Below are 24,543 nucleotides of genomic sequence, written 5' to 3'. Positions count from 1 at the left end.
TTCATTTGCTCTTATTTTTACAACCACCTTGTGAGTTAAAGTTGATTGTATTTTCCACATTATACAGAAGATAAGCTAGAATGCCTGAGAGGTTATGAGATTCACCCAAAGCCACAGTGCTAGTAAAATCTGAGATGGATAAAAATCCATCTTAATTTTACTGCCTATGTAAGTTTCTATCAGAGTGAATTGGTTCCCTGTGGTTACTGCCATTAAGAACAAACAATAAATCCCAGAGTAGAAAGGGGCAACTGAAAGAGTTAGGAGAAGGAAACTAGAACCTCTGTAAGTGCTTTGCCACAGAAGACAGTGGTTTTGTGACAATAGTTTCTTCTAAGAATTATTAGAGAAGGTACCAGATGTCTTAGAAATTGGGATAGTGGAAATGATTGGGAGCCTAAGAGAACATCTCAGAATTCAGAGGAAAAATACACAGAAGAATGAATTTTGAAAATAAAGATCAGAGATATGGAAGAGAGAAATCCAGACCTAAAATAGAATAAAAGTGACTAATAGAACAGCTGGAGAAATAATGAATAAAATATTTTCTGGAGGAAATGAAATACTTGAATCTTTAAAAAGAATTTTTGAGAGCTTATCAAAATTCATAAACAGCCAGCCACATCTAGCTGCATCCTGGTAAAATTCTAAAATTGTAGCTACCATTAGGATATTTATTAATCTTAAATGCCCATGAACTATTTTTTTTTGATTGATATATTTTTTAATAAGTTTTTATTGTTCATATTATTACAAATGTTCCTTCCCCCCCCCCCCCACCATTGCTCTCCTCCACCAGGTTCCCACCCCGCCCTCTGCCCTTTCCCCTCTCCCCATTGTCCTCACCCATAGGTGCACAGTTTATGTTCAGTCTCTTCCCATGCCCCCCTCTCCCCTTTTCCCCAAGAATCGTCAGTTCACTCCCCTTCCATTCCTCTGATTCTATTATATTCAACAGTTAATATTGTTCATCAGATTTTTTTTAATTTCCTTGGATTTTAGATTCACTTGTTGATAGTTACGTATTTGTTGTTCATAATTTTTATCTTTGTTTACTTTCTCTTCTGAAAGAACCCCCTTCAGCAATTCATATAATTCTGATTTGGCAGTGATGAACTCCTTTAGCTTTTTTTTATTAGTGAAGCTCTTTATCTGGCCTTCGATTCTGAGTGATAGCTTTGCTGGGTAGATTATTTTTGGCTGTAGGTTCTTGCTATTCATCACCTTGAATATTTCTTGCCATTCCCTTCTGGCCTGCATGGTTTCTGTTGAGAAGTCAGTTGACAATCGTATAGGTGCTCCTTTATAGGTTACTACCTTCTTTGCTCTTGCTTCTTTTAATATTCTCTCTTTGTCTTTTGCTCTTGGAATTTTAATAATGATGTGTCTCGGTGTGGTCCTCTTTGGATTCCTTTTGTTTGGAGTTCTGTGCGCTTCCTGGACTTGTAAGTCTAATTCTTTCACCAGGTGGGGGAAGTTTTCTGTCACTATTTCTTTCCGTATGTTTTTGATATCTTGCTCTCTCTCATCTTCTGGGACCCCCATAATTCTGATGTTGGTTCGCTTGAAGTTGTCCCAGAGGTTTCTTACATTATCTTCAATTTTCTGGCTTCTCTTGCCTTCTAGCTTCTGTGGAGGAGTGTCTTCTGGCTCTTTATGTTCCAAATCTTTGACTTGATTCTTGTGATCTTCCCTTCTGTTTTTAGGACTCAGTAAAATATTTTTTATTTCAGACAATGTATTCTTTATTTCTTGTTGATCCCTTATCATTTCTTGTTGACTCTTTATTAGTTCTAGTTGATCTCTTTTCATATACTCATAGGCCTTATCCATCTTTTCTAGGAAATTCTTGAAAAACCTTATAAGCGTAGATTTGAACTCTATATCCAGACGCTTTTTGTCCTCCATTTCTTTCGTTTGTGATCTATTTTGTTGTTGCATTTCGCAGTTACAGATGGGACGGGGTTTCAGGGTGGAGCCTGCAGCTTTGGCTTCTATCAGCCTCGCCCTATGCGGGTCCTTCAGTGCTCGCTGCTGCCGGCGCCTCTGAGAGAAAGGTGCCCTTGATTTTCGCCTGCTGCCAAACAGTCTATGCTCTCCCACAATGAGCCCGGTATTGGGGTTCAGTTCAGTTGGAAGTGGAGTTGGAGGTGGCGTTCAGAGCAGTCTGGAGCCCCAGTCTCCTTCCCGTCAGGGCAATCCCGCGGCACAGCCGAATGTCCCTTCTCTGCGCGCAGTGTGCGCGCCTCCGGGACCTCCTTTCGCCTCTCCCCGGGGTTCTGCCTTACAGCCCGGCTCCCTATGGCTGAGCCTGAGTCCCCGGGGTCTGGCCCAGAACCGGGGTTCAGAGCAGTCGGGGGCCCAGCACAGTCGAAGTTTTATCTCCTTTCCGCTCGGGAACGCCCGCCAGGCACTCGGCCTCCCTCCTCTCCGGCTCCGTCCTCTCCGCGTGCCGCGTCTCCGTACCTTGGCTTTTCCAGCTCCTCCGCGCCTCCTTCTGGTTTTCTCCTTGCTTCTCGCTGTAGAATTTCCAGTCAGTCAACCTTCCTGTAGTTCTGGGCAATGTCCGTTTTATATTTTAGTTGTATTTTATTGAAATTGTTGTGTGTGGCTGCGGCTAGGTGTTCACCTGGGCGCAGCCATCTTGGATCCTCTCCCATGAACTATTTAGAACTCACCAGGCATGTTCCCTTGGAAGCTTTGTGGAATTCTCTTCCACCAGACAGTCATAGAGCTTACATTCCCTCTTCGAGAAGGTTTCTGCTTAAACTTTACCTCTGCAATCAAACTATGAAAGTATTACCCATTGCCATTCTCTCTATCCTTCTCTGCTTTATTTTTTTTATAGCTCTCAGTGCTACTAAATGTTGTATTATATATTTGCCTGTCAATTATTTGACTCCTCCACTAAACTTAAATGCAGGGATCTTGTTGGTTTGGTTCATTATTAATTCGTCAAGACATACTGCATGGGAGACACTCAAGCAGTGCAATGAATGCATAAGATCACAATGAAAACCTTAAACATTTATCAAAGTAGAAATTTCTCAGCCTATCTTTTGTCAGCCAAAAAGAAGTTCTAGTTTGATAAAATATTTACTGTACAAAATTAAATACTTTAAAAATATTTAAGATAGCCGAAATCGGTTTGGCTCAGTGGATAGAGCATTGGCCTGCAGACTGAAAGGTCCCAGGTTCAATTCCGATCAAGGGCATGTACCTTGGTTGCGGGCACATCCCCAGTAGGGGGTGTGCAGGAGGCAGATGATCGATGATTCTCTCTCATCGATGTTTCTAACTCTCTATTCCTCTCTCTTCCTTACTGTAAAAAATCAATAAAATATATTTTAAAAAATAAAAAAAAAATATTTAAGATAAATATAATATACATGAATATTATAATATAATATTCATGCACTTGGGGGGGAGGGAGTGTCCCTCAGCCTGGCCTGTGCCTTCTCACAGTCCCGGAGCCCTGGGGAGATGTCTGACTGACCACTTAGTAGGCCTAACCAGTCAGTCGGACATCCCTAGTATTGCCACGCAGGCGGGAGAGGTTCCCACTACTACTGCTGTGCTCGCCAGCTGTGAGCCCTGCTTCTCGCAGAGTGGAGCTCCCCCTATGGGAGCACACTGACCACCAGGGGGCAGCTCCTGTGTTGAGTGTCTGTCCCCTGGTGGTCAGCGTGCATCATAGTGACTGGTCATGCCACCATTTGGTCATTTGCATATTAGCCTTTTATTATGTAGGATACACTGTATATGAGGCCCCCTAGAACCATAATGCAAAAATTCACTGTTAACTCATTCTCGAATTGCCCCCCTATGGGGCATGTGCTGCACCTTGGAAACCACTGGGCTTGACACTTTTGCTCTCTGAGCTTCTTTCTGAATACATACGCATATACTGTGGGAATTATAAGCTCTCCCCCGCCTACCTCACTGGGTTGTCATGAGGAGGTTTCAGCTATTAGGTCTAGTAATAATTAATGTCGTTTTCTAATATTTTTAAAATCGAATTTATTTAAACAATACAACAAAATTTAATCAACAATATAGTTGCCGTTGTTTTCTACTACTTGTGCCCAATGCTCAGGAAGCATTTTAATCCCTCTGTTGTAAAATTCTTGTGATTTTGATGCAAAAAATTCGGTCAATGCATTTTTGAGGCATTCTTCATTATTAAATTTTTTTTCCAAGAAGAAAGTTTTGCAAAGAACGAAACAAATGGTAATTGGAAGGGGCAATATCAGGAGAATATGCAGGTTGAGGGAGAACTTCCCATTCCAAGTGGCGCAGTTTTTCAGCAGTGATTCTTGCAGTATGCGGTCGTACGTTATCGTGGTGAAGAATTATGCCCTTCCGATTAATCAGCGCGGGTTCTTTTTCTCTTAAAGCTTGGGCTAACCTTTCCAATTGGGCACTATACACTGCACTTGTAATGGTTTGGGTAGATGGTAAAAGTTCATAATGAAGAATTCCTTTAAAATTCCACCAAACACACAACATCACTTTTTTCGCATGCAAGTCAGGTTTTGGCGTGGGCTGCGGAGCCTCATTTTTGTCCAACCATTGAGGCCGCCTTTTCAAATTAACATACAGCACCCATTGTTCATCTCCGGTAACAATTTGCTCTAAAAACGACAAACGGTTTTGACGAGAGAGGAGCGAACTGCAAATTGTGACTCTTTGATTACGGTTGTTGTCGGTCAACTCATGAGGAACCCATTTTCCAAACTTTTGGACTTTGCCAAGTGCACGCAATTGATTGGAAATTGTTTTTTGTGAACAATTTAAAGTTGTCGCAAGCTCTTGTTGGGTAATTTGAGGATTTTGCACCAAAAGAGCTTGAAGAGCTTCTTGATCAAAATTGGACACACGGCCTCGACCACTCTTGTCATCTAACGAAAAATTTCCCTCGCGAAATTTCTCAAACCAACGCTGGCATTTTCTGGCGCTAACTGCATCTTGACCAAGAGCACTACAGATGTTTTTTGCAGCCTCACTTGCTTTTCTTCCTAATTGGAACTCGTAAAGCATGCAGTGCCGAATATGCTCTTCATCCGCCATCTTCTTAGCCCTAGTTTTGCAACAAAAACCAAACCAAACACAAACTTTTTCAAGCAAAACTTGTTAATTGCACTTCACAAGTTCTGTAGATACCACGTGTTTGAAGGTTATGTCAATACAAGTCAACGCCAAGCAAGATTTTAAACGAATGTTTAAAAACGACATTAATTATTACTAGACCAGATAATAAACTTAGAAATGTTTCATCAAGTAAGTGATGTCTAAACGGGAAGGGATTGTTATTTTTAAGCTCACAGGTACCCTCGCAGGTAGCAGGTGCTGATTAGGGGAGGAGGGCGTGATTTTTCCCCGAGACTGTAGCTATGGAAGCTTTGCAGAGTTCTGCAGGCCTCGGAGGGGCGGGGTCTGTAGCGACCGTCCTCCCTGGAGGCGCTGGGGGTGGGGGTCGCTAGTGGGGCGGCGAGGCCCGAGGGGGAGTAACTGTCAAACCTCCCGCTCTGCGTTCTTTAAATTGTGCTGTACTGCAGCTGTGCGTGCTCAGGGCGGGGCTCCAGGCTCCTGGAGCGGAGTGGGGGCCGGGCCAGGGCAGGGCCAGATGGGCGGGTTTAGCTGCGCTTCAGCTGTGGAGCTGGCACTGCTGCTGTCAGGGGGAAGGGTTTGACCCTGGGGGGCCGCTCAGGCCTGCCTCCACCCAGGTCTGGAATTGTAGGGAGGAGAGGAGTGCCCAGCAGTGGCGGGCTGCAGGCCTGGGGGCGCTGATGGGTGGTCACTAGTGTGCTATTGCCGTGGGAACCCCAAGCAGAGGTGCGGGGGAAGAAACTGGGAGTTGGAGGTGAGGGCTGCAGCCGTGTCCACACACCCCCCCCCCCCCCCCCAGGCTGGGTCTTCTGCCCTTCCGATCAGCCTCCCCGTGCCCCTGTGGGTGCGGGGGCTGGGATAGGGTATTTGTCTGTCCCTTCCCCCCCCCTCCCCGGGAGTGTGGGGGCTGGGGTAAGGTGTCCGTGGAGGGGGTTTGGAAGAGCTCCCTGTGGCCGCTTCCTCTTCCTTCTTTGCAGTCTGGGCTCCTGTCAGGCAGACTCCTCAGACCCCGCCCCCTGCTGCATGCGCACCAATATGCAAATAGGTAGTTACTGGGGACATCATCACGGACAAATTAGCATATTACCTCTATGTATAGGTTTTATGAACCCATGACATAAAGGCAGACACCCCCCCCCCCGACATATTCTTGAAAGATTAAAAAGTTCTACCCCCAAGTACTAAAATCAAAATGAAAAGGCAAATGAAAAACAATAAAAACCCTTCATACTTTTAAAATTAAATGTTCAGAAAAAAAGCAGTGATTTTAGGCAAATGAGCAAAGGTTATGCATGGGCAATTCACTAAATAATAAAATGGCACCACCTATCAAAAGTTTTTAAACTTTAGTAATGAAGGGAGTGCATACAGTAACAAGAAAATGTCTTTTTATAGTTATCAATTTGGCAGAAATTTAAAAGATTGCTGAGGGGGAGTGGGTAGAGGTGGAAGAGGGCATAGAGTGGATAAATGGTGATGAAAAAAACTAATAAAAATAATAAAATAAGAAACTGATGAGACTCCACAATAGCATAACATAAAAAAAAAATGGACACACAGGCTACAGCTAATATATACTTCTAACAAAGCAATGTCAGCAGAAATTAAACCACCAATGTGCTTTGATGAAGCAATTTCATATATGAGACTATCTAAAGATGTATGATGAAGATCCTGTTAAAAATGGAAACAATCCGGAGAGAGCTTTCATGTCCTACAAAAAAAAAGACTCATTAGTCTTGGCCAGTGTGGCTCAATTGGTTGGAGCATATACCTAAAGGTTGTGAGTTCGATTTCTGATCAGGGCACGGGTTCAATCCCCAGTCAGGGTGTGTACAAAAGGCAACCAATAGATGTTCTTTCTCCCATTGATGTTTTCTCTCTCCTTTTCCCAATGATACATATCTTTGCTCATGCTAAAATGTTAAACAATGACGGGTGAATAAGGTAGGTAATAAAACTCTGTGTTTCATGCTCTGGCCAGCTTGGCTCGGTGGATAGAGTGTCGGCCTATGGACTGAAGGGTCCCAGGTTTGATTCTGATCAGGGGCATGTGCCTTGGTTTGGTCACATCCCCAGTATGTGTAAGAGGCAGCTGATCGATGTTTCCCTCTCATCAATGTTTTAACTCTCTATCCCTCTTCCTTCCTCTCTGTAAAAATTAAATAAAATATATTTTTTTAAAGAGAAAAAATATACATATGTATATATACTATATACACATATGTGTATGCATTAAAGATGAACTGAAAGGCTTTTCAATCAAATTTTCACAACTTTTGTCTATAAGTGTATAATTATGGGGCATCTTTGTGTGTTTTTTTTCTGTATTTTCTTTCTTTTTTCTTAAATCCTCAACCAAGAATAGGTTTATTGATTTTAGAGTGAGGAAGGAGTTGGGGGAAAAAAGAAAGAGAGAGAAAGAGACAGAGACAGAGAGAGAGAGAGAGAGAGAGAGAGAGAGAGAGAGAGAGAGGGAGAGAGAAAACATTGATCTGCTGCCTCCCACATGCCCACTACTGGGAATTGAGCCTGGAAACTGGGCATGTGCCCTAACCAGGCCAATGCTTGATCACTGAGCGACACTGGCCAGACATGTCTGGGAAGTTTTATGATCTTCAATTTACTTAAGAGCATATTTTTTCAATAACAATGTATAATTAATTATTTATTTATTTACTTACTGTTTAAGGAATTTTTATTAAAGCAAAGAATTTTATAATCCAAATTATGTTTCCTTGCTCAGTTATCAATTCTGTTATTTAAAACAGAAGTGACATTCTGAGTTATTCCACAGTAAAGAATTACAAAATTAAAGAAAGGAATGCTTTAAACTTTTGTACTTTGCTGAAAATTCTTTTTCCCAGGGTCTATAAAACATTAATTTGTTTTTATATTTTACGATTTTTGATGTTTTTTTGTTTTTTGTTTTGTTTTTAAATCAATAAGTAATCTAGGACTAGCAATATTTTTGCTAGACATGACATTTGCACGGTACATAAGGTCCAAAGTTTCCTTTCCTTTTTTTATTTATTTTATATTTTTGCAATGTTTTTTTTTTTCTATAATATTGTTTTTCGATGTTTAGATATTTTTCTTCGGTGAAGCACGAGTTTCTTTTCGTGGTCCCTGATCAATTTTAAACAGTTGGAACTCCAGTGGCACTGTTAACTGCTTTCTGGGTAGCCTCTTTATCTTGGTTGGCTTGCAGTACAGCTACAACTTCAACTTTAGAACGAAGAGATTCTGGAGACTCAAGCATATGAAGAAGTTCTGAATTATCGATCTCCAACAGCATGCCAGTGATTTTACCAGCAAGAGTAGGGTGCATGGCTTGAATGAGAGGAAACAGCCGTTCATCTAACATTTGCTGTTGCTCCTGAGGAGGGGCAGATGCCAACATGGAAGCAGTCAAAGGCTCCTGACCTAGTACATGAACACCAGGCTGCTGCATGGTGACTTGTGACTGTGCATTAAGATGTTGTTGAGGATTGCGAACTCCTGCAGCATATTTATACTATGGAATGATGCGGACAGCAGGATTAGCTGCAGCAGCAGCCGCTGCAGGATGAGGACCCATTGTCTGACTTGACGTGTTAGCAACACGCTGTGTGGACATGACTTGTGGAACCTGTGAAGAAGCTGGTCTCATAGTACTAAATGGTGGTCTAGGAGCAGCTGGGCGGATAGCACCGGGCATATTTTGGAATGGATGAGGTCTGGCACCCTGAGTAGTCCAGTGAGGAGTAGGTCTTAGTTGAGCAATTTGGCTAAGAGGACAGTATGCAGCACGGTTCTGAGTCTGCGGGATAGCTGCCATGAAGTAACCTGAAGGAAGTGCTGGCTGGTAGGGGTTGATTACGGGGTTGGGCACAGCTCTCACACTTGCCATTCTCTGCATGTACTGGTTCGTGAGGTGAGCTTGGCGCTCTTCTTTGCGCTGAGCTAAAGCCACGTACAGTGGTTTGGTAGCCACAATTCTACCATTCATTTCTGTAACTGCTTTAGTGGCTTCTTCTGGAGAGGAGAAACATACAAAACCAAACCCTTTGCTGTGAACAATGTATAATTTTAAATGTGTACTTTCTTATTAAAATTTAAAAAAAATGTTTTTATTGATTTTAGAGAGAGAAGGAGAGAGAGAGAGAGAGAGAGAGAGAGGGAGAGAGAGAGAGAGAGAGAGAGAGGGAGGGGAATATGGATCAGCCCTTACCGGGGATTGAGCCCATAATCCGGGCATTTGCTCTGACTAGGAATCAAACCAGTAACCTACTGATACATGAGTCTCTGAGCCATACCAGCCAGAGCTAAAAGTGTATTTTTAAATTCTGTAAATGTAGGCTTATTCCCAAATAGCAGAGGAACAAGAAAATATTTACTTTTTTTTTTTTTAACAACCTTCTTAAACAAACAATAGCTCAGGATACTATTCTAAAAAAAAAACCCCAAAAAATCCCACAAAAAAACACCACACACACAGTTGTATTTTTGCTTAGTCAGTTTCCAATAGTTGAAAACTTCTTGATTTGGTAACTATAATATATTCATGTGTACCAAAGTCTTACCTGGAAAAGGACTAAAAGTCACATGGATATGTCCTCTGTATAAATGATGCTTCTTTTCAGCCCTTCCTGACAGATGGGTTTATTATGTTTCTTATGTCCTGCAGTGTTCTCCAAACAGCTACAGAATCATCATGCTCCATCCACTGGTCATACTTTGGATTTTTAATGCGAATGAAAACTGCAGGGAATATAGGCAATTCAAGAAAATGGATGTATCTCCACAAAATTCTTATGGGGTTAGTCAACTTAGATATAATATGACATGAAAATAGCTACTCTGGTTATACAAATATCTCCCTCTTATTAAATCTCACAGCATATTACCAGGCTAAACTAGTGCTGTTTATCAACCTTTACTTTGGATATTTGTATGCAAGTTTATATAAATCTCTTTTGTATATCTCCCTTATAAAATAATTTGCAATTTTAAAAGTGACTGTAACTTTTTAAAAGTATTTTTTTCTCCTTGAATTCTAGTAGATTCTGCATATTTGCAAATTCTTAATATTTAATGCCTAACCCCATGAAATCCTATATAATAAAGATGTAATATGCAAATGGTCGTTACGCCATGAAGCATATGACCGACCGTGTAACGATGGGATCATGGATCAACAGGAGGATGGGGCAGCGAGCTACAAGAGGGTGGTGGAGAGCAACAGGAGGGGGCAGGGAAGCTAGCTATGGGAAGGGGTTGGGGGAGCTAAAGGGGGGCGGGGCAGCGGATGGAGAGACACAGGAGGGCAGCAGAGAGCTACTGGCACACAGATTGGAGCGCAGGGCTACTAGTTCATTATAAAAACACAAGAGGTTGCAATCATAGGAATATTTTTGGGGCTATTTCACAATTAAAATATATAAGTATAAATAATCTTTAGTAGGCAGTAAAAGGAATACATTAAGGTGCATCTCAATAATGAAATATATACAATGATTTTAAAATGTAACAATGCCATAGTCAATGCATTATTAAATAAGGCAGGCCTAATGGACATTCCTGCCTGAGTAGTCAGCACATTCTGCAGCTGAACCCAGTGGCAGAAATAGAGAGGAACATAAAGGCATTGCAGCTATGGTCTAGCAGCCGTCATTACCATGCAGAAAACCACGTCCCAGACAAGTAACTGCCTGCCTTCATCTCCCAGAGAAGTAAGTAGCCCCAACAGACCTTGAAACTGCTCAGTGTCAGATTACAGCACACACTCTTGACAGCCCTGAGGACCAGAGAGAAGAAATATTTCTCCCTGAGCAGCAGATGCATAATGCTGCTCAACGCATGAACAGGGGCCAAGACATAGAGGTGTGCCAACTGAAGTTCGGCAGCCACCATTATTGGAAGGAGTACAAGGCCACAAATGCAAGAATAAGCCCAACCTGCCCCCATCCATAGCAGTGGAGCCCAGTGGAGGCAGCTGGGACACCTCAGATAGTACAGCATTACTGGCAGCATCTGTTGTAGGCAGCACTGGGATCTCAGAGGTCCCATCACCCACCACATTTCCTCACCAGGGTAGAGACCTGAGACTGAGGTGACAGAGGGGATGCCCACCACCCCAGGAATAAAGGGAATTTTCCACAGTGGAGGAAACACCATCCTAAAAGATCCAGGAAGCCCCAGCAGTGCAAGCAAGAGAAAAATAAAAACTTGCACCCTCTACTAAAAAACAAAAGAAACTTACTTACCCATCTCTTAAAATAGTAGTTGTCAAATACATTTTAAAAAAAAGCAGTTTCATTCCCATAAAAGCAGAGACATAATTCATCAGATACCATGAGTAATCTCCAGAAAAATAGGCTTAAAGACATGAAATGTAATTTAAATGACAATTTGAGACTGAAGTTTATGAAAAAACTCCATGTGATACAAGAAAATTCAGAAAGACCTTTTAATGAACTCAGAAATAAAATCAACAAACAGAATGAGTACTTTATTTCCAAAAAAAATAAAAATAAATAAATAAAAATTCTAGAGCTGAAAGAGCTCAATAAAAGAGATGAAGAATGAACTAGGAAGGCTTCAGAAACAGAGCAGCCCTAGCCAATTTGGCTCAAGAGTCCCTGGTTCAATTCCCACCAAGGGCACATGCCTGGGTTGTGGGCTCAATCCCCGGTGGTGGCTTGCAGGAGGCAGCTGATCAATGATTCTTTCTCATCATTAATGTTCCCATCCCCCCCTTCCTCTCTGAAATAAAAATATATTTTAAAAAAAGAAAAGAAACAGAAACAGAGCAGACCAAATGGAGAAAATAATTAGTGACATTTAAAATATAACTCTAGAAGTGACTCAGATGAAAAGTGGGTGTTAAAGAGTTAAAAAAAAAAAAGATAAAGAAAGAAAGAACTATCTGACTCCATCAGAAAGAGTGATATGAGAATAATAGACAGCCTGGTCAGTATGGCTCAATGTCCAACATCAAACCAAGAAGTCACCGGTTCCTTTCTGGGTCAGAGCATATGTCAGGGTTGCGGGCTTGATCCAAAGTATTCTCCCCCTCCCTTTCTCTCTAAAACTTAATAAAAACAGATTAAAAAATAATAATGGGTATATCTGAAGAAGAAGAAAGGGAGGGAAGAGAGCCTATTTAAACAAATAACTGACAAGAACTTCTCAAACCTATTTTAAAAAACTGGATTCTTTAAAAAAATATATTTTTATTGTTGAAAGTATTACATATGCGTGCACGCCTCCCACCCCCATTAATTCTCTCCAGCCTGCCCCCATGCCTTCACTACCCTATTGTCTGTGTCCATGGGTTATGTACACTAGTTAGCATATTCATACAAGGTCTTTGGTTGATTACTTCCCACCCACCAACCCATCCTTACCTTCCTTTGAAGATTCCACAATCTTGTTCCATGCTTCTATGTCTCTAGATCCTCTCCATTAATCAGTTTTTTTTGTTAATTAGATTCCACATGAGTGAGATCAAATGATACTTGTTTTTTTCTGACTGACTTATTTCACTTAACAGGATACTCTCCAAGCCCCTTCATGCTGTCTCAAAGGGAAAGACACTCTTTTTTACAGCTGCATAGTATTCCATGGTATAAATGTACCACGGCTTTCTAGAGAAATTAAGTCTTTATTTTTCAGATTATTACAGTTGTCCCTCGTCCCGTCCCCCCCCCCGCCCCCATAGTTCCATTCCACTTGGTTCCCACCCCAACCCATGCCCTTATATTCCCCACTGTCTCATCCATAGGTATATGATTTTTGTCCAGTCTCTTCCCGCACCCCTCACACCCCTTTCCCCCGGAAGATAGTCAGTCCACTCCTTTCTATGCCCCTGATTCTACTATATTCACCAGTTGATTCTGTTCATCAGATTTTTTATTTTATTTTAATTTTTGTAAAAATATATTTTATTGATTTTTCACAGAGAGGACGAGAGAGGGAAAGAGAGTTAGAAACATCGATGAGAGAGAATCATCGATCAGCTGCCTCTTGCACACCCCCTACTGGGGATATGCCTGCAACCAAGGTACATGCCCTTGACCGGAATCGAACCCGGGACCTTTCAGTCTGCAGGCCAACGCTCTATCCACTGAGCCAAACCGGTTTCGGCCATCAGATTTTTTTTTTTTTATAATATATTTTATTGATTTTGTACAGAGAGGAAGGGAGAGAGATAGAGAGTTAGAAACATCGATGAGAGAGAGTCATCGATCAGCTGCCTCTTGCACACCCCTTACTGGGGATATGCCCGCAACCAAGGTACATGCCCTTGACCGGAATCGAACCCGGGACCTCTCAGTCCCCAAGCCGACGCTCTATCCATTGAGCCAAACCGGTTTCGGCTGATTTTTTTTATATGCTTGGTTTTTATATTCACTTGTTGATAGATATGTATTTGTTGTTCATAATTTTAATCTTTAACTTTTTCTTCTTCCTCTTCTTTTTTTTATTAATATATTTTATTGATTTTTTACAGAGAGGAAGAGAGAGGGATAGTCAGAAACATCGATGAGAGAGGATCATTGATCAGCTGCCTCTTGCACGCCCCCTACTGGGGATGTGCCTGCAACCAAGGTACATGCCCTTGACTGAAATTGAACCCGGAACCCTTCAGTCCACAGACCGACGCTCTACCACTAAGCCAAACCGGTTTCGGCTTCTTCCTCTTTATATATTAGTATCTTTATTGATGTTAGAGAGGAAGGGAGAGGGAGAGAGAGAGATGGAAACATATGATGAGAGAGAATCATTGATCAGCTGCCTCCTGCATGCCCAGCACTGGGGACGTGCCCGCAACCAAGGTACATGTCCTTGACCGAAATAGAACCCGAGACCTTTCAGTCCGCAGGCTGACACTCTATCCACTGAGTCAAACCAGTTTTGGCTTCTTGTTCCTCTTTCTTTTCTTTTCTTTTCTTTTCTTTTCTTTTCTTTTCTTTTCTTTTCTTTTCTTTTCTTTCCTTCCTCTCCCCTCCCCTCCCCTCCCCTCCCTTCCCCTCCCCTCCCCTCTCCTTTCCTTCCTTTCTCCTTTCTCCTTTCCTTTCTTCTTTCCTTTCTCCTCCTTCCTTCCTTCCTTCCTTCCTTCCTTCCTTCCTTCCTTCCTTCCTTCCTTCCTTCCTTCCTTCCTTCCTTCCTTCCTTCCTTTTCCACAGAGAGGAAGGGAGAGGGATAGAGAGCTAGAAGCGTCAATGAGAGAGAAATATCGACCAGCCACCCCCTGCACACCCCCCACCAGGGATGTGCCCGCAACCAATGTACATGCCCCAGACCGGAATCGAACCTGGGACCCTTCAGTCCGCAGACTGACGCTCTATCCACTGAGCCAAACCGGTTTCGGCCTCTTTTTCTTCTTCAAGAATACCTTTCAGCATTTCATATAATACTGGTTTGGTGGTGATGAACTCCTTTAGCTTTTTCTTGTCTGTGAAGCTCTTTATCTGACCTTCAATTCTAAATGATAGCTTTGCTGGGGAGAGTAATCTTGGTTGTAGGTTCTTGCTATTCATCATTTGAATATTTCTTGCCACTCCTTTCTGTTCTGCATAGTTTCTGTTGAGAAATCAGCTGATAATTATATGGGAGATCCCTTGTAGGTAACTGTTTTTCTCTTGCTGCTTTTAATAGTCTCTCTTTGTCTTTTGCTCTTAGCGTTTTATGGGCCTAGCACACTTCTGCTGCACCACTCTGCTTCTGCAGCTCTTGGCATTTTAATTATGATGTGTCTTGGTGTGGTCCTCTTTGGATTCCTTTTGTTTGGGGTACTGTACTTGTAAGTCTATTTCTTTCACCAAGTGGGGAAGTTTTCTGTTACTATTTCTTCAAATAGGTTTTCAGTATCTTACTCTCTATCTTTTTCTGTCACCCCCATAATTCGGATGTTGGTACCTTGAAGTTGTCCCAGAGGTTCCTTACACTATCTCCAAATTTTTGGATGGGTGTTTTTTGCTTCTTTGTATTTCAAATCCTCTATATCTAGTAGTTTGCTTTCTTTCATTTCTTTCATTTGTGACCTGTTTCTTTGTCTCTGCAGTTTGGCTGCTTCCCTGAATTGATAGAGTGGCTTTGTATGCTAGGTGTCCTATAGGGCCCAGTGGCTCAGCTTCCCCAGTTACCTGAGGTGGACACTCTTTGTGCACCCCTTTGTTTGCTGTGTGCACAGTCTTATTGTAGTTAAGCCTTGATTGTTGTTGGTATCAGTGGGAGGAATTGACCTCTAGGCCAATTGGCTGTGAGGATCAGCTGTATCTTCAATGGGAGAGCTTCTGTGCTGGAAACACCCTTACGAGGCAAGACTTGCTTCAGAGGGGCTTTGGTGCTCACCGAGTCTGCTCTGAGTGTGTCCCTTATGGATATGAGGAGTTGTAATCTGGATGATCTCTCTCTGACCACTGGGTACACTGGCTTTTGGATCTCCAAGGAGGTGCTAATTTAGCCTCAGCCTGTATGGAGAAATCTGCAGATTTCTTTTCTTTGTTTTGGTTTTGGAGGTACCCAGATGAAGCCTCGCTATAAAGCAATGCAAGCTGCTGTGGGGCCTTGAGCCTTCTTTTGGATGTTCTGGGTCTCTCTGACTCAGTTGCAGTTTGTTAGGTAAGTTTAAATTTCAAAGGACGAGGCTGTTTATATGCAAAAGCCTCTGTGTACAGCTGTGCCCTTGGCTGGAATCAAACCTGGGACCCTTCAGTCTGCGGGCTGATGCACTATCCACTGAACCAAACCAGGTAGGGCAAGAACTAGATTCTTGAAACCAAGAGGCTAATAGAACACCCAAGCATCTCAATCCAAATTTCTCCAAGGCATATTGTATTAAAACCATCAAAAATTAATGACAAAGAAAGAATAATCAAGGCAGCCAGGGGGAAGAAGATGGTAACCTAAGGAGGAAATGCCATTAGATCATTATAGGGTTTTCAGAAACTCTACAAAAATTAGAGATTTAAATATTCAAATTACTGAAAGAAATCACCAGCTAAGATTTATTTATTTTTAATTTTTTAAATAAATCTTTATTGTTCAGATTATTACAATTGTGCCCTCCCCCATAGCTCCCCTCCACCTGGTCCCCACTCCACCCTCTGCCCTTACCAACCCTTCCCCCTCCCCTCCCCCCTGCTGTTCTCATCCATAGGTATATGATTTTTGTCTCTTCCTGTACCCCCCACACAGACACCCCTGAGAATTATCAATTCCTTCCCATTCTATGCCCCTGATTTTATTATATTCACCAGTTTATTATGTTCCTCAGATTTTTAATTCACTTAACTTTTATTGATATTTTTATTTTTTTCATGTTATTTTATTTTTTTCCATTTTTCAAATTAAGGTATGATGTGTGTACATATCTTAACATTGCCTCCCACCATACTTCCATACATGCCCTCACCCCCCAGTGTTTTGTGTCCATTGGTTATGCTTATATGCATACATACAAGTCCTTCAGTTGATATCTTATCTCCCCCACCTCTCCCTAACGTTCACGCTGTAATTTGATAGTCTGATGCTTTACTGCCTCTGTACCTATCTTTTTGTTCCTCAGTTTATAATGTTCTTTATTATCCAAAAATGAGTGAGATCATGTGGAATTTTTTCTTTCATTAACTGGCTTATTTCACTTAGCATAATGTTCTCCAGTTCCATCCAGGTTGCTGCAAATGTTAAGAATTCCTTCTTTTTTAAGGCAGCATAGTGTTCCATTGTGCAGATGTACCATAGTTTTCTTTTCTTTTTTAATAAATCTTTATTGTTCAGATTATTACAAATGTGTTCCTCTCCCCCTCCCCACCTCAAATTGCTCCCCTCCACCAGGTTCCCACCATACCATCTGTCCTTTCCCCATCCCCCATTGTCCTCATCCATAGGTGCACAGTTTTTGTTCAGGCTCTTCCTGCACCTCCCACTCCCCTTTTCCCTGAGAATCTTCAGTCCACTCCTCTTCTATACCTCTGATTCTATTATATTCACCAGTTAATATTGTTCAACAGGTTTTTAAATTCCCTTGGCTTTTAGTTTCACTTGTTGATAGTTACGTATTTGTTGTTCATAATTTTTATCTTTATCTTCTTTCTCTTCCTAAATAACCCCCTTCAGCAATCCATATAATTCTGGTTTGGTGGTGATGAACTCTTTTAGCTTTTTTTTATTTGTGAAGCTCTTTATCTGGCCTTTGATTCTGAGTGATAGCTTTGCTGGGTAGAGTATTTTTGGCTGTAGGTTCTTGCTATTCATCACCTTGAATATTTCTTGCTATTCCTGCGTGGCCTGCATGGTTTCTGTTGAGAAATCAGCTGACAGTTGTATGGGTGCTCCTTTATAGGTAACTACCTGCTTTGCTCTTGCTGCTTGTAAGATTCTCTCTTTGTCTTTTGCTCTTGGAATTTTAATTATGATGTGTCTTGGTGTGGTCCTCCTTGGATTCCTTTTGTTTGGGGTTCTGCGAGTTTCCTGGACTTGTAAGTCTATTTCTTTCCCCAGGTGGGGAAAGTTTTCTGTCACTATTTCTTCCAGTATTCTTTCTGTATCTTGCTCTCTCTCTTCTTCTGGCATCCCCATAATTCTGATGTTGGTTCTCCTGAAGTTGTCCCAGAGGTTTCTTACACTATCTTCAACTTTCTGGATTCTCTTGTCTTGCTTCTGTGGAGGAGTATCCTCTGGCTCTTTGTATTCTAAATCTTAGTCTCGATTCTTGCAATCTTCCAGTCTATTTTTAGGACTCTGTGTAATATTTTTTAAAAAATATATTTTATTGATTTTACACAGAGAGGAATTGAGAGGGACAGAGAGTTAGAAACGTAGAGCCCAATAGCACAGCATTCCCAGTTACCTGCGGTGGACAGTCTTGGTGTAGCCCTTTGTGGGCTGTGTGTGCAGTCTTGTTGTTAAGCAAGGCTTCACTGGGAAGCGTTGATCTCCAAGCTAATTGGCTGTGAGGATCAGCAGTATCTCAGCTAGGAGGGCTTGTGTACTCCATTTGGAAGGGGTGGGATCTCGGGGTGGCACAGACAATCTTTGGTTCCCTGTCAGTCTCGCCTTAGAAAAGTCTTGTTCATGGTGAGTTTCAGAAGGTTGGTTTCAGGTGTGTGCACCTCTTTGGTAAAGAAGCAGACAAGCTTTCGATTCCAGCCAGTCCCTCCTTAGAGAAAGCCAGCCTCTGGGAGAGCTTCTGTGCTCAGCTTGGATGGGGCAGAGTCTCGGGTTGGTGCAGACAAGCTTTGTTTTCCCTTCGGCTCCTCTCCAAGTCCCACAGTAATGTCCTGTGGCTTCACACACCTCCGAGATCTCTGCCCGCTGCCTGACAGTCTGGCCTCTCCCTGTCTGGGGCCATCTATCAGAGCAATAGGGTGATTCTGTTTGCCTCTCAAACAAGAAATCCAGCCACGCGTTAGCTATCTGCCCTCTGCGCCAGGAGTAAGCCAGTAGTGAACTCGGGCTGGTCCGCCCTCTCCGCACGCCAGGAGTAAGACAGCGCCTTTCGCGTGCACAGTTCTCCATACCTTCACAGTTCCTGAGGTTCAGCGTGCCTTCTCTCTCCTTCCCAGAGGGCAGAGCCTCTTAGCTAGCCATCCGGTGCTTCAGGGCAATGCCTCCCGTTTTCCAGTTCTAAATTTAAATTTGTTGTGGTAGGCTGCATTCAGGTGTCTACCCTATGCCACCATTTTGGTTTCTCCTTCACTTGACTTTTAGATTCACTTGTTGATAGATATGTATTTGTTGTTCATGATTTTTATCTTTACTTTTTTCTTCTTTTTCCTATTTTTAAAGAACACCTGTTAGCATTTCATATAATACTGGTTTGGTGGTGATGTACTCCTTTAGCTTTTTTGATCTATGAAGCTCTTTATCGGCCCTTCAATTCTGAATGATAACTTTGCTGGGTAGAGTAATCTTGGTTGTAGATTATTGCTATTCATCACTTTGAATATTTCTTGCCACTCCTGTCTGGCCTTCATAGTTTCTGTTGAGAAATCAGTATTGGTTCTCCCTTGTAAGTAACTAACTGTTTTTCTCTTGCTGCTTTTAATATTCTCTGTCTTTTGCTCTTGGCATTTTAATTATGTGTCTTGGTATGGTCCTCTTTGGATTCTTTTTATTTGGGGTTCTCTGCACCTCCTGGACTGGTAAGTCTATTTCTTTCACCAGGTGGGGGAAGCTTTTGGTCATTATTTCTTCAAATAGGTTTTCAGTGTCTTGCTCTCTCTTTTCTTCTGGCACTCCCATAATTCTGATGTTGGTACAACTGAAGTTGTCCCAGAGGCTCCTTACACTATCTTCAACTTTCTGGATTCTCTTCTCTTCTTGCTTCTCCGGAGGAGTGTTCTTTGCCTCTTTGTATTCCAAATCTTTGACTTGATTCTTGAGTTCTTCTAGTCTGCTGTTGGGTCTCTGTATAATATTTTTTATTTCAGTCAGTGTATGTTTAATTTCTAGTTGGTTTAATTTCTTTTTCATATCCTCAAGGATCTCGTTAAATTTATCGGCCTTTTCTAGGAAATTCTTTAAAAACCTTATAACCGTGGTTTTGAACTCTATATTCAGTCTTTTGTTCTCCATTTCTTTCGTTTGAGATCTCCTTCCTTTTCTCAGCATTTTTGCTGCTTATGCAAAAGCAGCTGTGTGGAGCGTGGGTGGGTTTCTAGAATGTGCAGGGTGGGCCTCAGGGTGGGGCGTGGCCTCAGGGCGGGGCAGGATCTCAGGATGTCACTAGGCTGAGGTGTGGCAAACAGTGATGGCTGCCGTCAGCCATCTCTGCCGTTCAACATTTCCAAGTTTCCACACTCCAGTGCAGTAAACAATGATTGCTGCTCACACCTCTGCAAAAAAGTCACCCTCACTTTTGGACCTGATGGCCGACAGACCAGCTTCTCCCCATAGGCGTCTGGGTCCCCTGCATGACCCCAGAAACTGGATTTCAAAGTGATCAGGAGCTTGTTTCCTTTCAGGTTGAAAAAAAAAGCCACGCGGACCTAACTGGTTTGGCTCAGTGGATAGAGTGTCGGCCTGCAGACTGAAAGGTCCTGCGTTCGATTTCAGTCAAGGGCATGTACCTTGGTTGCAGGTACTTCCCCAGTGGGGGGGTGTGCAGGAGGCAGCTGATCAATGTTTCTCTCTCATAGATGTTTCTAACACTCTATCCCTCTTCCTTTCTGTAAAAAATCAATAAAATTTATTTTTTTAAAAAAAAGCCATGCGCCCTGTCACCCGTCACTAGCCCGCTTTGCATGCCTCTGTACCTAGGCTTTTCAGCTTTTCGGCGTTTGTGCTCCTTTCTCTTTCAGCCAGCTTTCCCATGGTTTTGGAAAATAGACGTTTTGTCTTTTAGTTGTAGTTTTGAAATTGTTGTGCGAGATGGCAGACTAGTTGTTCACCTACGCTACCATCTTGGTTTTCCTCAGCCAAGATTTTTTTTTTTAAATAAGTTTTTAATGTTCATATTATTACAAATGTTCCTCTTCCCCCCCCCCCCCCCATTGCTCTCCTCCACCAGGTTCCCACCCCACCCTCTGCCCTTTCCCCACTCCCCATTGTCCTCATCCATAGGTGCACAGTTTATGTTCAGTCTCTTCCCATGCCCCCCTCTCCCCTTTTCCCCAAGAATCGTCAGTTCACTCCCCTTCCATTCCTCTGATTCTATTATATTCAACAGTTAATACTGTTCATCAGATTTTTTTTTAATTTCCTTGGTTTTTAGATTCACTTGTTGATAGTTACGTAATTGTTGTTCATAATTTTTATCTTTATTTACTTTCTCTTCTGAAAGAACCCCTTTCAGCAATTCATATAATTCTGGTTTGGCAGTGATGAACTCCTTTAGCTTTTTTTTTATTAGTGAAGCTCTTTATCTGGCCTTCGATTCTGAGTGATAGCTTTGCTGGGTAGAGTATTTTTGGCTGTAGGTTCTTGCTATTCATCACCTTGAATATTTCTTGCCATTCCCGTCTGGCCTGCATGGTTTCTGTTGAGAAGTCAGCTGACAATCGTAAAGGTGCTCCTTTATAGGTAACTACCTTCTTTGCTCTTGCTGCTTTTAATATTTTCTCTTTGTCTTTTGCTCTTGGAATTTTAATTATAATTTGTCGTGGTGTGGTCCACTTTGGATTCCTTTTGTTTGGAGTTCTGTGCGCTTCCTGGACTTGTAAGTCTAATTCTTTCACCAGGTGGGAAAAGTTTTCTGTCACTATTTCTTTCAGTATGATTTCGATATCTTGCTCTCTCTCATCTTCTGGGACCCCATAATTCTGATGTTGGTTCGCTTGAAGTTGTCCCAGAGGTTTCTTACATTATCTTCAGTTTTCTGGATTCTCTTGCCTTCTAGCTTCTGTGGAGGAGTGTCTTTTGGCTCTTTATGTTCCAAATCTTTGACTTGATTCTTGCGATCTTCCATTCTGTTTTTAGGACTCTGTATAATATATTTTATTTCAGAGAATGTATTCTTTATTTCTTGTAGATTCCTTATCATTTCTTGTTGATCCCTTATCATTTCTTGTTGATTCCTTATTAATTCTAGTTGATCTCTTTTCATATCCTCATAGGTCTTATCAATTTTTTCTAGGAAATTCTTGAAAAACCTTATTAGCGTAGATTTGAACTCTATATCCAGTCGCTTTTTGTCCTCCATTTCTTTCATTTGTGATCTATTTCGTTGTCGCATTTCGCAGCTACAGATCGGGTGGGGTTTCAGGATGGAGCCTACAGCCTTGGCTTCCGTCAGCCCCGCCTATGCAGGTCCTTCAGTACTTGCTGCCAGTGCCTCTGAGAAAAAGGTGCCCTCGATTTTCGCCTGCTACCAAACAGTCTATGCTCTCCCCTAATGAGCCCGGTATTGGGGTTCAATTCAGTTGGAAGTGGGGTTGGAGGTGGCGTTCAGAGCAGTGTGGAGCCCCTGTCTCCTTCCCCCTAGGGCAATTCCGCGGCACAGCCGACTGTCCCTTCTCTGCGCGCAACGTGCGCGTCTCCGGAACCCCCTCTCGCCGCTCCCCCAGGATTCCGCCTTTCAGCCGAGCTCCTTATGGATGAGCCTGGGTCCCCGGGGTCTGGCCTAGAATTGGGGTTCAGAGCAGTTGGAGCTGGGCCCAGCACAGTCGGAGCTTTTCTCTCCTTCCCGCTTGGGACTGCCAGCCAGGCTCTCGGCCTCCCTCCTCTCTGGCTCTGTCCTCTCCGCGCGTGCCACGTGTCTCCGTACCTTGGGCTTTTACAGCTCCTCTGCGCTTCCTTCTGGTTTTCTCCTTGCTTCTTGTTGTAGAATTTCCAGTCAGTCAACTTTCCTGTAGTTCTGGGTAATGTCCATTTTATATTTTAGTTGTATTTTATTGAAATTGTTGTGTGTGCTGCGGCTAGGTGTTTACCTGGGCGCAGCCATCTTGGATTCTCTCAGCCAAGATTTATTTGTCCAGCAAAGTTATCCTTCAAATATAAAGGAGAAATAAAGGCTTTCCAGACATCCAGAGCTGAGAAAATGTACCACAAGACCTAAATTATAGAAAACACTGAAGGGTGTACTTCAACCTGAGACAAAAAAGACAAATTGATATAAAACTATGAATAAGATGACCAGCAGACAGAAGGAAGTAGAAAATTGCAACTCTTGTTCAGAATAGGATCTATCTATCTATCTATCTATCTATCTATCTATCTATATAAAACCCTAATATGCAAATAGACCAAACAGCCGAACAACCGAACTACTGGTTGCTATGATGTGTGCTGACCATGAGGGGGAGCGCACATAACATGGAAGACATGGTGGTAGAGTGCAGAACATGGTGGGCATTGGCCACTTCAGGGTGGTGGAGCAGGTGAGAGAGGGCACAAGACCAAAGTAGGGGGCTGGTTCCTGTCATCAAGGCTAGTCTCTGGTGATTACTGAAAATTATTTGCTCTCACATGCCACAGTCCCAATGGGCACTCGCATCTGTTGCCGGCACTAGAGTTGCCGCTCACACCCACTGCCAGCACTTGGTGCTGGCCCCGATCACTTGGCGTTGTCAGCAGGTGTGAGTGGTGGCTGCCAGCCCTGATCACCCTTCAGGGCTTCTCCACCTCCCCTGCTCCTGAGGGGCAATCGGGGTCAACAGCCAGCTCTCTCACCCACTGCCAGTGATGGTCCTGCTCACACCTGCTGCTGTTGCTAGATCCGCTGCTCGTACCCACTGCTGGCACTGGTCCCAATCACTCCGTGCCACCAGTGGGTGCAAGCATGGCTGGCACTGTCAGCGTGTGGGAGTGGTAGAGGCAGGAGCCTGGCTGCTGGCAGACAGGAGACTGGGGGCCATGGCAGGAGGGGCCTGGAGGGCATGCAGAGGATGGGCCGAGACCTGCCCCTATCCCATTACAGCTTTGCGGCCAAGGTGCACAAGTTCCTTTCAAGGTGCACAAATTCATGCAATGGGTCCCTAGTCTGTATAATAAAAGCCTAAGTGACCATTATGGTGGAACGAGGTTGGCTCCAGGGCGTGTCCGGCCTGTCTTACCCAGTCCTGCCCCACTGGCCACCTCCTAATTAATTTCCTTTCAATGTGCACAAATCCATGCATCTGGCCTCTGGCATATCTATAATCACCCTAAATGTAAATGGACTGAGCTCACCAATAAAAAGGCACAGAGTAGCTGATGAATAAAACAACAACAGGAAAACTATATGCTCCCTTCAGGAGATACACCTCAGTTACAAAGACAAAAAAAGTAAAAGGGTTGGAATGATATTCCAAGCAAATGATAACCAGGGTAATGTGGGTGTAACCATACTTATATCAGACAAAATAGATTTCAAGATAAAAAAGGTAACAAGAGACAAAGCTCTGTGTGTGTGTGTGTGTATGTGTGTGTGTGAATTTAATCCAAATTAGAGAATATTTTCCCATTCATTTTTAGTGAGTGGAAAGGATGGGGTAAGGGAGAGAAGGAGAGAGAAACATCAAAGTGAGAGAGACACCTTGATTGGTTGCCTCCTGCATTAACCCCGACTGGGTCCATGGATTGAACCTGCAACCCAGGCATTTGCCCTTGTAAAAGAACCAAACCCTAAACCCCACAGTGCACAGGCAAACACTCTAGCCACAGGGCAATATTGGCCAGGGGAAAGATGGATATTTTATAACGATAACAGGGAAAAGACATAATACTTATTACTATACTAGAGGCTTGGTACATGAAATTCATACACTTGGGAGAGATCTTGAGCCTGGACTGCAAGAGGGTGCAGGCTAGGCCAAGAGACCCTACACATGCATGATCAGGGCAGGGATGGGATATGGGAGGTTGTCCCGCCAGAGAGGGCCCACGGGAGGGCTCCAGGGTGTGTCTGGCCCATCTTACTCAGTCCCGATTGGCCGGACCCCAGCAGCAAGCTAACCTACCGGTTGGAGTGTCTGTTCCCTGGTGGTTAGTACACATCATAGTGAGCAGTTGAGTGGCTTTAGC

At 43.0% G+C, this 24,543-nt stretch overlaps 2 protein-coding genes across 5 annotated transcripts in view; both read right to left on the bottom strand.

Annotated features, from left to right (window-relative positions):
- Positions 1 to 24,543, bottom strand: part of ZNF565 (zinc finger protein 565) — a 61,315-nt gene that overhangs the window by 21,256 nt on the left and 15,516 nt on the right. For 2 of the 4 annotated variants that reach the window (XM_045582495.1, XM_036440336.2), the window contains exon 2: positions 2,679 to 2,777. The exons of 1 other annotated variant lie outside the window; for it this stretch is intronic. The gene's annotated coding sequence lies outside the window, so the exon portion shown is untranslated. Of the gene's footprint in view, positions 1 to 2,678; positions 2,778 to 9,674; positions 10,150 to 24,543 lie in introns of those variants that run through there. One more of the 4 variants, XM_045582496.1, reaches the window with a different exon arrangement.
- Positions 8,103 to 9,164, bottom strand: LOC118720444 (polyadenylate-binding protein 1-like). The gene is given in 1 exon segment (XM_036440346.2): positions 8,103 to 9,164. A coding segment is annotated over 1 exon segment (852 nt). The 5' UTR covers positions 9,101 to 9,164; the 3' UTR covers positions 8,103 to 8,248.

The sequence above is a fragment of the Pipistrellus kuhlii genome, unplaced genomic scaffold (genome assembly GCF_014108245.1).
Source record: "Pipistrellus kuhlii isolate mPipKuh1 unplaced genomic scaffold, mPipKuh1.p scaffold_m20_p_17, whole genome shotgun sequence".
In the NCBI taxonomy this organism is placed as follows: Eukaryota; Metazoa; Chordata; class Mammalia; order Chiroptera; family Vespertilionidae; genus Pipistrellus; species Pipistrellus kuhlii.
The sequence above is the reverse complement of the archived record's forward strand: the minus strand, read 5'-3'. Positions and strand labels throughout refer to the sequence as shown.